This window comes from Muscardinus avellanarius (assembly GCF_963383645.1).
Source record: "Muscardinus avellanarius genome assembly, chromosome: 3".
NCBI lineage: Eukaryota > Metazoa > Chordata > Mammalia > Rodentia > Gliridae > Muscardinus > Muscardinus avellanarius.
The window spans coordinates 21,642,463-21,654,136 of NC_137788.1; the positions used below are offsets into that span (position 1 = coordinate 21,642,463).

At 53.3% G+C, this 11,674-nt stretch overlaps 1 protein-coding gene across 1 annotated transcript; it reads left to right on the plus strand.

Moving 5' to 3' along the window:
• Positions 1-3,494: 3,494 nt before the first annotated feature.
• On the plus strand, positions 3,495-4,154 carry TRNP1 (TMF1 regulated nuclear protein 1; the record flags this gene model as incomplete). Its single annotated transcript, XM_080692685.1, has 1 exon — positions 3,495-4,154. The coding sequence occupies one exon, from the start codon at positions 3,495-3,497 to the stop codon at positions 4,152-4,154; it is 660 nt and encodes a 219-aa protein (XP_080548811.1).
• Between the last annotated feature and the right edge of the window lie 7,520 nt (positions 4,155-11,674).

Here is an 11,674-nt window from a genome sequence, read left to right on the forward strand (position 1 = left end):
TGACCTCTGCAGGGCAAGGGAGGGGCTGAAACCCCCACGGGAATTGGGCATTCTCGCGAGTAAAACCCCCATCTCGAGAGATGCATGCCTTTAAAAGGAGAGCCCGCGCGTCCTCTAGCTTCGGACAGGCACGCGGGCCCCACGGTGCCTCGCCCTGATCCCCGGGAGAGCCGTGCCATTAAAACTTTACATGCGCCGGGCGTGGTGGCGCACGCTTGTAATCCCAGCATTCGGGAGGCTGAGACCTGGAGGATCGCGGTTCGCGGACAGCCTCAGCTACTTAGTGAGGCCCTCGGCAACTCAGTGAGACCCGGTTTCAAAATAAAGAATAAAAAATAGGGCAGGACGTGCAGCTCGGAGGTCAAATGCCCCTGGGTTCCATCCCCAGACCCGCAAAAAAAAAAAAAAAAAAAAAAAAAAAAAAAAAAAAAACTTTACATGCCATGTGTACCGGACCTCTCTCGTGTTTTTCACACTCCGCCGTACTCACATTATTTTTATTTTACTCGCATTAATTTTTTATTTTACTTATCACTGAGGTTGAAGGGGAACCTGTAATTCTTGTCTCAGCCTCCCAAGTACTGGGATTACAAGTGTGTACCACAATACCCGGTTTTATTTTATGTTTTGAAACAGGGTCTCACTAGGTTGCTGAGAATCTAAGTTGCGGAGGCTGATCTCAAACCTGTGATCCTCCCATCTCAGTCTCCCAAATATAGGATTACAGGTGTGCACCATCAAGCTTGAGGCCTAACACACACTTTTTTTTTTTTATTCTGGGGATGGAACCCAGGCGCATTTGACCTCTGAACTACACTCTCAGCCCTATTTTTAATCTTTATTTTGAAACAGGGTCTTGCTGAGTTGCAAAGGGCCCCACTAAGTAGCTGAGGCTGGCTGCGAACCACAATCCTACGGTCTCAGCCTCCCGAATGCTAGGATTACAAGCGTGCACCACCACACCCGGCTTCCTAATGCACATTTTAACTGAGCTACGTGCCAGTAAAAATATTTATTGAGCCATGGACAAACATAAATATAAATATTTAGTGAGGCCCTTTGCAACTCAGCGAGACCCTATTTCAAAATAAAGAATAGAAAATAGGGCTGGGGGTGTAGCTGAGAGGTAGAATGCCCCTGGGTTCCATCCCCAATACTGTAAAATAAATAAATGAATATTTATTGATCATATCCTCCCACTCAGAGAAATCAGTGCCCAAGGTCACCCAGAAGGACAGTGTGTGGGCTGGCCTTAAAGCCCTGGTTTTATGCCCCTTGACTCAGCCCCCACGAGGTAGGAGCAGTGGCCCACCAGAAGCAGGCAGGACTCCATCAACCTTCCCACCATGATGGTCTGCACTGAGAAAGAGCCAAGGCTAATGGCACAGAGAGACCTTCCAAAGGGATGTCACCATTTGTGGAGATGCTCCTTGCTGGGGGCAACCCAGTAACCCCTGAGCTTCCCCGTGCTCACCGGGCCCCTCTCACTCTCGCTGCCCCATCTGGAGCCTCTTCTAGTACCTCTGTGCCCACCCAATATCAGATCCCTGGCAGGGTTCCTTGCCTGCACTCAAGGGCTCTTCACTAAGCTCTCTCCCTGCGGAGTCATCCCCTCAGCCTCCTCCGCAGCGGTCTCCACTATTTAGGCCACTCCATTTTTTCTTTTCTTTTCCTTTTCTTTCTTTTCTTTTCTTTTTGTGGTACTGAGGATTGAACCCAGAGACAGTCTACCTCCAAGCCACACCCCCAGCCCTATTTTTTTTTTCTTTAGTCTTTATATTTTTTGAAACAGGGTCACACTGAGTTGCAAAGGGCCTCGCTAAGTAGCCGAGGCTGTCCAAGAATCCTGATCCTCTGGTCTTGGCTTCCCGAATGCTGGGATTACAAGCGCCCCGACCCCACGCTTGTTTTTGTTGGGACACAGGGTCTTGCTAGGTTGCTTAGAGTCTGGCTCTGTTGCTGGGATCTCCTGTCTCAGCATCCCAAGTACTGAAGTCCAGGCATGAGCCGCCACACCTGCTCCGGCACTCTTAGTTCCTCACAGTCGCCTCTCCCACGTCTCCGCCAGGGCCTGGGATCCCCTCACCCTCCCTCCGAGGCCCTGCTGAGCTGTCTCCCTGAGCTGAGCTGTCACGAGTCCCCCTCACTCAGTGGCAGGCACCTGTAAGCACTTAGAGAACAAGGGGAGGAGATGAGGCCTCCTCCTCCTCCTCCTCCTCCTCCTCCTCCTCCTCCTCCTCCTCCTTCTCCACCTCCTCCTCTCCCCTGCCTCCTCCTTCTCCAGCTTCTTCAGCAGCCTCCTCCTCCGGCTGGGGCACTAGTCACACCCAGGGTCACACCCAGGCCCAGGGTCGGCCGCGGTCCTCCCGGATGGGTTTCAGAGATAGTTTCCGGTGTCCGGACCTTGCCCAGACTACAGACGCCTCCAGCTCCACGGCACCGCCGAGCAGTGGCAGCTGAGGCAGGGCCAAGGTGTTCCGGAGCGGGACTGCAGGTCCGCTTCTGCTGCGGGGAGGGCAGGCGGGGCTCGGGGCTGTCATTCATGACTAAGTCCCCGCTCTGGACTGACCCTCTGCGACGGGAGGGGAGGCGTCCGAGCCCCTGAGCGCACGACTGGCCAAGCGGGTGCATTTCTGTACACTCTGCCCTTAGTCTGCATTGTGACGCTGGGCAAAGACCACTGCACCGCCTGATTCTCTTCCCCTCTCGGTGTAAAAGGCGCCGAGACACGGCTGGGTCCCGGGAGGAGGAGGGCAGGGCAGGGCAGAACTCTGCACACCTTGGGGTCCGGGGTTTCCTCTGGGGGCGACCAAGGTTTGCGGGCTCAGCGGGATTGCTACGGTGTTTGTTCTGCAAGTGAAGGGCCTGGCTGGTGTGGAACCAACGCAGCCCAGCCATCCTTCGCGTTAACCCCTCGACCGCCCCGGCGCCATGGGAGGGGGTCCCGGCGAGGCCTGTGGCCCAGGACACCAGGCAGAACTCATTGGGCCAAGAGGCCGCCTGGCCTATGGGGAGGAGCACTGCACCACGAGCCTGCCTCCCGAGTTCTCGAGGTTCTCACTGTCACGCGGGGACCTCAGGCAAAACCCTCCCCCAGGTGGAGACTAGATTCTTTGACTTCTAAGCACCAGCGGCTAGAATTTATGACTCTGAGGGGCCCGGGCAGGGAAGATACGGCCCCCTTCCCACCCAGAATTTGGGGAGAGGCGGATGGGGACGTGATGCTGCAGCCGGGCAGAGCCGGGCGAAGGGCGAGGAACCTGAAGGATTTGGGAAAAGTCCAAAAAATCGAGGGGCCGATGGGGGCGGGTCTAGAGCCTGCTGGCCTCTGATTGGCCGCGCCGCTCGTCGCTCCGCCCCGTGCTCTCTAAGACGCCCCGGCAGCGGGTGCGGCGCTGGCGTGGGCACTGCGGCCGCTTCTTTCTCCGAGCGTGCCCCGCGTCCATCCTTCTCTCGGACCTACAGCCGCAGGCCGCCGGGGGGGGGGGCGGGGGATGCCGGGCTGCCGCATCAGCGCCTGCGGCCCAGGGGCCCAGGAAGGGACGGCAGAGCCGGGGTCGCCGCCGCCGCCCCCGGAGCCCCCGGCGTCCCCCGGCCCCCTGCCCCCAACTCCGACCTTGACCCCGACCCCAGCTCCGTCCCCGCCGCCGCCCCAGCCGGCGCCGGCCCCGGCGGGCGCGGCCGAGGCCCAGGAGCTGCAGCGCTGGCGCCAGGGCGCTAGCGGGGGCGCGGGGGTCCCCGGGCCGGCGGCGGGCGCCGGGAGCCGCGCGCTGGAGCTGGCCGAGGCGCGGCGGCGGCTGCTGGAGGTGGAGGGCCGCCGGCGCCTGGTGTCGGAGCTGGAGAGCCGCGTGCTGCAGCTGCACCGCGTCTTCCTGGCGGCCGAGCTGCGCCTGGCGCACCGCGCCGAGAGCCTGGGCCGCCTGAGCGGCGGCGTGGCGCAGGCCGACCTCTACCTGGCGGCGCACGGGGCGCGCCTCAAGAAGGGCCCGCGCCGCGCGCGCCGCGCCCGGCCGCCCGCGCTGCTGGCCTCGGCGCTGGGCCTGGGCGGCTGCGTGCCCTGGGGCGCCGGGCGGCTGCGGCGCGGCCGCGGCCCCGAGCCCGACTCGCCCTTCCGCCGCAGCCCGCCCCGCGGCCCCGCGTCCCCGCAGCGCTGAGCCCCGGGGCCCGGGGGGCCGGGCCTGGACGGCGCCTCGACGCGAGGGACAGCTTGGCGGCCGCAGGAGGAGACGCCCGGGGGGCCGGGGGCCCGGTAAAGAAGGCCGAGGTGCGGGGTGGTGGCAGGTCCTTTGGGGTGGGGGCGGGGTGCAGAGCGCGGGCTCTCCCAGCCGCGGGGCTCCTGTCGTCCCCTGGGTCCTTCGTAACGCTGTCCACCCTCCGTGGCCTCCTGTTCCAGGGAGTGAAGTGGGAGCACGAAGTCCCTGTTACAGAGTTGGTTGAATGAGGGTGCTCAGCTCCCAGGAAGGTTTTTTGTTTTTTATTTTCTGGTACTGGGGATTGAACCTAGGGCTCTTCTACCTCTGAGCTCCCCCGCCCTTTACTTTTGTTTTGAAACAGGGTCTCATTCGATGGCTGATAATCTTGCTACTTGCTGAGGCTGTCCTTGAACCAGCACTCCTCCAGAAGGGATTTGATGGCGTGTGTGTGTGTGTGTGTGTGTGTGTGTGTGTGTGTGTGTACTGGGGGTGGAATCTAGGGGCAGTCCACCTCCAAGCTACTTAACCAGCCCTTTTTTTTTTTTTTTTTTTTTTTTGCGGGTCTGGGGATGGAACCCAGAGGCATTTGACCTCCGAGCTATACTACCTGCCCAATTTTTTATTCTTTACTTTGAAACAGGGTCTCACTGAGTTGCGGAGGGCCTCACTAAGTAGCTGAGGCTGTCGATGAACCGCGATCCTCCGGTCTCAGCCTCCCCAATGCTGGGATTACAAGCGTGCGCCACCATGCCCGGCTGTTCACCAGCCCTTTCTAAAAAATAAACATTTATTTATTTATTTATTTTTGCGGTACTAGGGATGGAACCCAGGGGCTTTCTGCCCCCAGCCCTGTTTTTAATTCTTTATTTTTAAACAGGGTCTTACTGAGTTGCAAAGGGTCTAAGTAGTAGCTAAGCTATCTGCAAACCGCCATCCTCCTGTCTCAGCCTCCCAAATGGTGGGATTGCAAGCATGGTCACCATGCCTGGCTATTATTTTTATTTTGAAACAAGGGCTCACTAAGTTGAGCCCTACTTGCTGAGGCTGTCCTCAAACCTACGACCCTCCAGGAGTGGTTTGATAGCAAGGTTTTAACAGCTGGCCCTGCTGCACTACAGCAGCACCCTCCCCCCTCTGCCAGTACACACACATTACGTTGCCTTTTCTGGGTCCCTTGGGCTTGAAGAAGTCTTGCCCTTGAAGCTGCTATTTACTCAGCTCGTACATCAGGAGGACAGAATAATGAAGTCCCAGGATGGGGCTGGGGCGGGTGCAGGACTGTATGACTGAGTTCTCCTCTGAGCCCCTCTGCTCTCTGGGTACTTGGACTCCCAGAGGGGTTGAGGATTTGTCCCCATCCTACTTTTATTAGGCCCTTCTGTTCTGAGAGACTGCTTCTTGCAGCTCCTCTAAGATTACAGCCTGGCAGAGACAACCAGGAGGGGTTTGGCACCTGCTCACCTAGATGCCTCCCACCCAACCCATCTCTAAGATGGCTCCGCTGGGGATGGCACCAGGTGATGTCCTTTAACAACCCCAAGGGGGCAGGTATGGCATCAGCTTCCAGAAAGAGGCCTTAAAGGGCCAGACTGAAAATGCGATCTGCTTCTTCCTGTCCAGATGCTCTTCAGTCCCCTTCTGCTGCCCCCCTCTGCTGTGGGTAGCCTGGCCATTGCTTTGCTGCTGTTGCTAACTGAAGCTTCACTTGCCAGTCTGTGAGGAGGGTATCACTGTCTCCTGTCTCTCAGAAGGGCAGTGGGGAAGTCAACAAGGGCAGAGAACTGTCTTTTTCCACTGCAAGTCATGGAAAGATACTTTACTCTTTTATTTTTATTTTTATTTTTGGTACTGGGGATGGAACCCCGGGGTATTCTACCTCTGAGCCACACCCCAGCCCCATTTCTATTTATTTATTTATTTATTTATTTATTTATTTATTATTTATTTTGTGGTACTGGGATAGAACTCCAGGGGCATTCTACCTCCGAGCTACACCCACCCTCAGCCTATTTTGTATTCTTTATTTTGAAACAGGGTCTTAATGAGTTTTGAAGGGCTTCATTAAGTAGCTGAGGCTGGCTATGAACTGGGATCCTCCTGTCTCAGCCTCCCAAGCGCGGGGATTACAAGCGTGCGCCACCACGCCCAACTCTATTCTTTTAAATCATACCTAGAACAGGCACTGCTTCTGCTGTGTGTGTGTGGGGGGGGGGGGTACTGGGAATTGAACCAGAGGCATTATACTTCTGAGCTGCATCCCCAGACCAATTTTCTTTCTTTCTTTCTTTCTTTCTTTCTTTTTTTTTTTTTTTTGTGGTACTGAGGATGGAACCCCAGGGGCATTCTCCCTCCAAACTATACTTTCAGCCCTATTTTTTAGTTTTTATTCTTTATTTTGAAACAGGGTCTCACTAAGTTGCAGAGGGCCTCACTAAGTAGCTGAGACTGGCTGTGAACTGGCAATCCTCTTGTCTCAGCCTCCCAAGTACTAGGATTACAGGCCTGCACCATGCCTAGCTCCAGTTTTATTTCTCTTCTCTTTCTTTCTTACTTTCTTTCTCTTTCTTTTTGCATTACTGGGGATGGGACCCAGGAGCATTCTACTCCAAGTTATATCCTCAGCCCTATTTTTTATTCTTTATTTTGAAACAGGGTCTTACTAAGTAGCTGAGGCTGGCTACGAACTGCAGTCCTCCTGTCTCAAACTCCCAGATGCTGAGATTACAAGCGTATGCTATTATGCCTGGCTCAATTTTATTTCTTATTTGAAAACAGGGTCTCACTAAGTTGCGGAAAGCCTCACTAAATTGCTGGGGCTGTCCTTCAACTTGTTATCCTTTTATCTAAGCCTCCCAAGTACTATGATTACAAGATAATTTATTTTATTTTAGTTTTTTTTTTTTTTTTTTTGCAGGTCTGGGGATAGAACCTAGGGGGCATTCGACCTCCAAGCTACACCCTCTGTCCTATTTTTATTCTTTATTTTATTTTTTTGGTGGTACTGGGGGTGGAACCCAGAGGCTTTCTACCTCCGGGCTATACTCCCAGACCTATTTTATATTTTTATTTGGAAACAGGGTCTCACTAAGTTGCTGAGAGCCTCACTAAGTAGCTGAGGCTGGCTTTGAACCTGTGAGATCCTCCTGTCTCAGCCTTCCAAGCGCAGGGATTACAAGCGTGGGCCACCACGCCCGGCTTTATTCTTTATTTTGAAACAGGGTCTCACTAAGTTGTGGAGGGTCTCACTAAGTAGCTGAGGCTGTCTGTGAACCTAGATCCTCAGGTCTCAGCCTCCCGAATGCTGGGATTACAAGCGTGCGCCACCATGCGCGGCGTTGATTACAAGATAATTTAAAGTCCTCATTTTCCTGGACTGAGAGGGGATTTCTCAAGGTCACTTGCTAGTAAGGGACAGAAATAGGTCCCAGGCCTCTGTGCCCTTCCCATAGCTGGGGCTAGGGAGAGCTGGCCTCTGGACCCTGTCAACTGTGTGACCTAGAACAATTCTGCCTCTCTCTGGGTTGGTTTCCTGAATCTAGTTTTCTCTGTGTTTGTGACTTATGGGTGGGGTGAAGGGAGAAGATAGTAAATGTCAGAGTCACTGGAATGTATTCCTGTGAGTCCCAAAGGGCCAGGTACATTGTTATGAAATGGCTCTCACCTGACCTTCCCCCATCAGCCTTTCCTTTCCCCAAACCTTTTGGCTGGTTTTGCAACTAACAGTGAGGCTTTATAAACCTCTTTTTAGCTAGTCTTAGAGCTTTGGGGAGCAGTGAGGACCCTTGACATTCTCTGGCCTCCCCAGAGGGAGGACCTTTTGGAGCCACTCTGGTCCTTTGGGGTCCAGAGCCCCAGAGGGTACAGGACTTCTGGAAGGGAACACAGACTGCAGCCCTGGGCTGCAGGGGAGGGGCACGGTGCAGAGAAGCTTTTAGCTAATGGCATAAAGTGCTTGGTGCCATCGTGGTTTTGCCTTTCTCTGGGATTTATTGGTAATCAGCTTTGTCCTGATTGGGGGTGGAGTGTAAAGAATTAGAGATGACTCTTGCTGGAGAAAGGGAGTGCATGGAGATGGGAGATCAGTCTTGATGTCACAGGCATCTGTCCCCCCCCTCCATTTCCAGATGCCCCACTGCTCCCCACCAGGGGCCTAGGCCAGGGCACACAGAACTCGTGACTTGACCCCCAGCTCCCGGTTAGTGCTCTGTCCACCCCGCAGCTAACCAGTCCAACTCACCTTCCTGCTGTGCCTGGCCCACCCAGGGCTCATAGAAGCTTGCTAGCCGGGCTCCATTTTCCCCTCAATCAAGAAACGTTGATATTGATTCAGTCCAGGAGTAGTTGCAGAAATAGACCAGAATCAGAGGGTCTCTGCTCTCCCTCCTCCCTCCAGACTGGGGAGGGAACCCAGGGGTGCTCCATCAGAGCCATTTTTAGTATTTTATGTGTGTGTATGTGTGTGTGTGTTACTGGGACTTAAGCCCAGGGAACTCTACCTTTGAGCTACACTCCTAGCCTTATTTTTGTGTGTGTGTGTGTGGTACTGGGGGTAGAACCCAGGGGCTTTTCTACCTCCCGGCTATACTCCCAGACCTATTTTATATTTAATTTGGAAACAGAGTCTCACTAAGTTGCTGAGAGCCTCACTCAGTAGCTGAGGCTGGCTTTGAACCTGTGCAATCCTCCTGTCTCAGCCTTCCAAGCGCAGGGATTACAAGTGTGTACCACCACGCCCAGCTTTTTATTTTTATTTTGAAACAAGGTCTCAGTAGATGGATGAGAGTCTCACTACTTGCTGAGGCTGTCCATGTCTCGTGTGTGTGTGAGATACTGGAGATTAAGTGTATGTGTGTATATATGTATGTGTATGTGGTACTGGAGATTGAACCCAGGGGCTCTCTACCTCCAAGCTATACCCCAGCCCTATTTTTTTTGTTGTTGTTATTTTTTTTGTTTTGTTTTTGTTTTTGGGTCTGGGGATAGAACTCAGGGGCATTCAACCTCTGAGCTACACCCCTTGCCCTATTTTTTAAATTTATTTTGAAACAGGGTCTCACTGAGTTGCAGAGGGCCTCACTAAGTAGCTGAGGCTGTCCGTGAACCACGATCCTCCAGTCCCAGCCTCCTGAATGCTGGGGTTCCAAGCCTGCGCCACCACGCCCCGCTTGGTCTTGAACCTTGTGATCCTCCTGTCTCAGCTTTCCAGGTACTGGGTTACAGAGGTGCCCCACAGTCCACAGCACCTGGCTTGGTGTGTGTGTGTGTGTGTGTGTGTGTGTGTGTGTGTGTGTGTGTTGCTAGAGATTGAACCCAGGAACATTCTACCTCCAAGCTAACTGCCCAGTCCAACCCTATTTTTTTAATTTTGGGGCAGGATTTTGCTACATTGCTAAGAGCTCCACTAAGTATCTCAATCCAGCTTTGAACCTGCAATCTTTTTGTCTCAGCCTCCCAAGTACTGGGATTATAGGCACGTGCCACCACATCAACTGGTCTCTGCTGTGTGTGTTTGTGTGTAACTGGGGATGAAACGCAAGAGCATTTTCTCTGAGCTATACCCCCATCCCTATTTTATTCTTTTATGTGGAAACAGGGTCTCACTAAATTTCTGAGGCTGTCTGTGAACCTGCAATCCTCCTGTTTCAGCCTCCCAAATATTGGGATTACAGGCATATACTGGGACACTAGGTTTGATCTCTGCTTTTTTTTTTTTTTGCGGTATTGGGGATTGGACCCAGGGGCATTTTACCTCTCAGCTACACCTCCAGCCCTATTTTTATTCTTTATTTTATTTGAAACAGGGCCTCACTAAGTTGCGGATGGCCTTACGAAGTAGCTGAGGATGGCTGCACACCTGCAATCCTCCTGTCTCAGCCTCCCAAGTGCTGGGATTACAAGTGTGTGCCACATGTATGTTTTGGTCCCTGCCTTTTTTTTTTTTTTTTTCCCAGTACTGGGGATGGAACCCAGAGGCATTTTACCTTCAAGCTATATCCCCAGCCCTATTTATTTTTATTTTAAAAAATATTTATTTATTTTTTTTTATTTAGCGGTACTAGATGGGACCCAGGGGCGAATTCTACCTCCCAGCTACACTCCCAGCCCTATTTTTTTGTCTTTTTTTTTTTTTTTTTAAACAGGGTCACACTGAGTTACTAAGAGCCTCACTACTGCGAACCACTATCCTCCGGTCTCAGCCTCCCCAATGCTGGGATTACAAACTGTTCCACCACACCTGGCTCCTATTTTTCTTTTTTTTATTTATTTTTTATTTTGAAACAGGGTCTCACTGAGTTGCAAAGGGCCTCACTAAGCAGTAGCTGAGGCTGTCCAGGAACGGCGGTCCTCTGGTCTCAGCCTCCCAAATGCAAATGCTGGGATTACAAGCAAGCGCCACCATGCCTGCTTGGTCTCTGCTTTTAAGGGCACAGTTATGTCTTCCTGCCTTCCTCCAGGCAGCTTTCCCTGGCCATCACCAATCTAGAGGACCCCAGTTTGTATTGCTGGAGAACTATTTTGTTACCTCCCCCTGAGACTTCAGACTGAGTACAGAGGTCTCTTGGTACCTGAACTTTGAGGCCATTGGTATTCACCAGAGGATCTGGGCTCTCAGCAATGCGGGTTGAGGGGCAACGGGAATCAATCTTTCTTTCTTTCTTTCTTTCTTTCTTTCTTTCTTTCTTTCTTTCTTTCTTTCTTCTTTCTTTTTTTCTTTCTTTGCGGGTCTGGGGATGGAACCCAGGGGTATTCGACCTCCGAGCTACACCCCCTGCCCAATTTTTTATTCTTTATTTTTGAAACCGGGTCTCACTGAGTTGCAGAGGGCCTCACTTAGTAGCTGAGGCTGTCTGCAAACCGCGATCCTCCTGTTTCAGCCTCCCGAATGCTGGGATTACAATTGTGCGCCACCACGCCCAGCTCAACGGGAACCTTTCTTGAGGGCCTCAGAGACGTTCAGAGTCTGGAAAGTGCTGATCGCTCACCTGGCTGAGTCCCTTCTCTCTTTTGGCGGGCCACAGTATTTGTCGACGGCGCCACTGGAGGGCGGTGTGGGGCCGTTTTGTGATGCTGGGGGCGTGGCCTGGGCGGGTTTATTCCCCAGCGGCTCCGTCCCAACCAGCCCCTTCCCTAGGTCCCCGGCTTCCCGGGCTTTGTGCTGTAAAGGAGTTCAGGGTCCCGTGAGCTGCGTGGCCCAAGGGTGGGAGTGTGGTTCGGGTGATGGCTTTTGGGTGGAAGGGTCTGGAGACTGATCTGAGACCATCGTCAGCTCCCTGGGGGTGCAGAGGTGGCCCTGGATTTAAGGTCCAATAGGAAAGACTTCTTGGAAAGAGTCTTTAGCGTCGTTGGCAGTCACCTAAGTAAACACCTGGAATCATTTCACTACTCATAGATTTGTTAGACTGATAACTGATCAGAAGACGAGCACGGCCCAGGTGTTTCGAGAGCTGGAGAGACTCCCTGCTTTATGGCCAGGTGGAGGA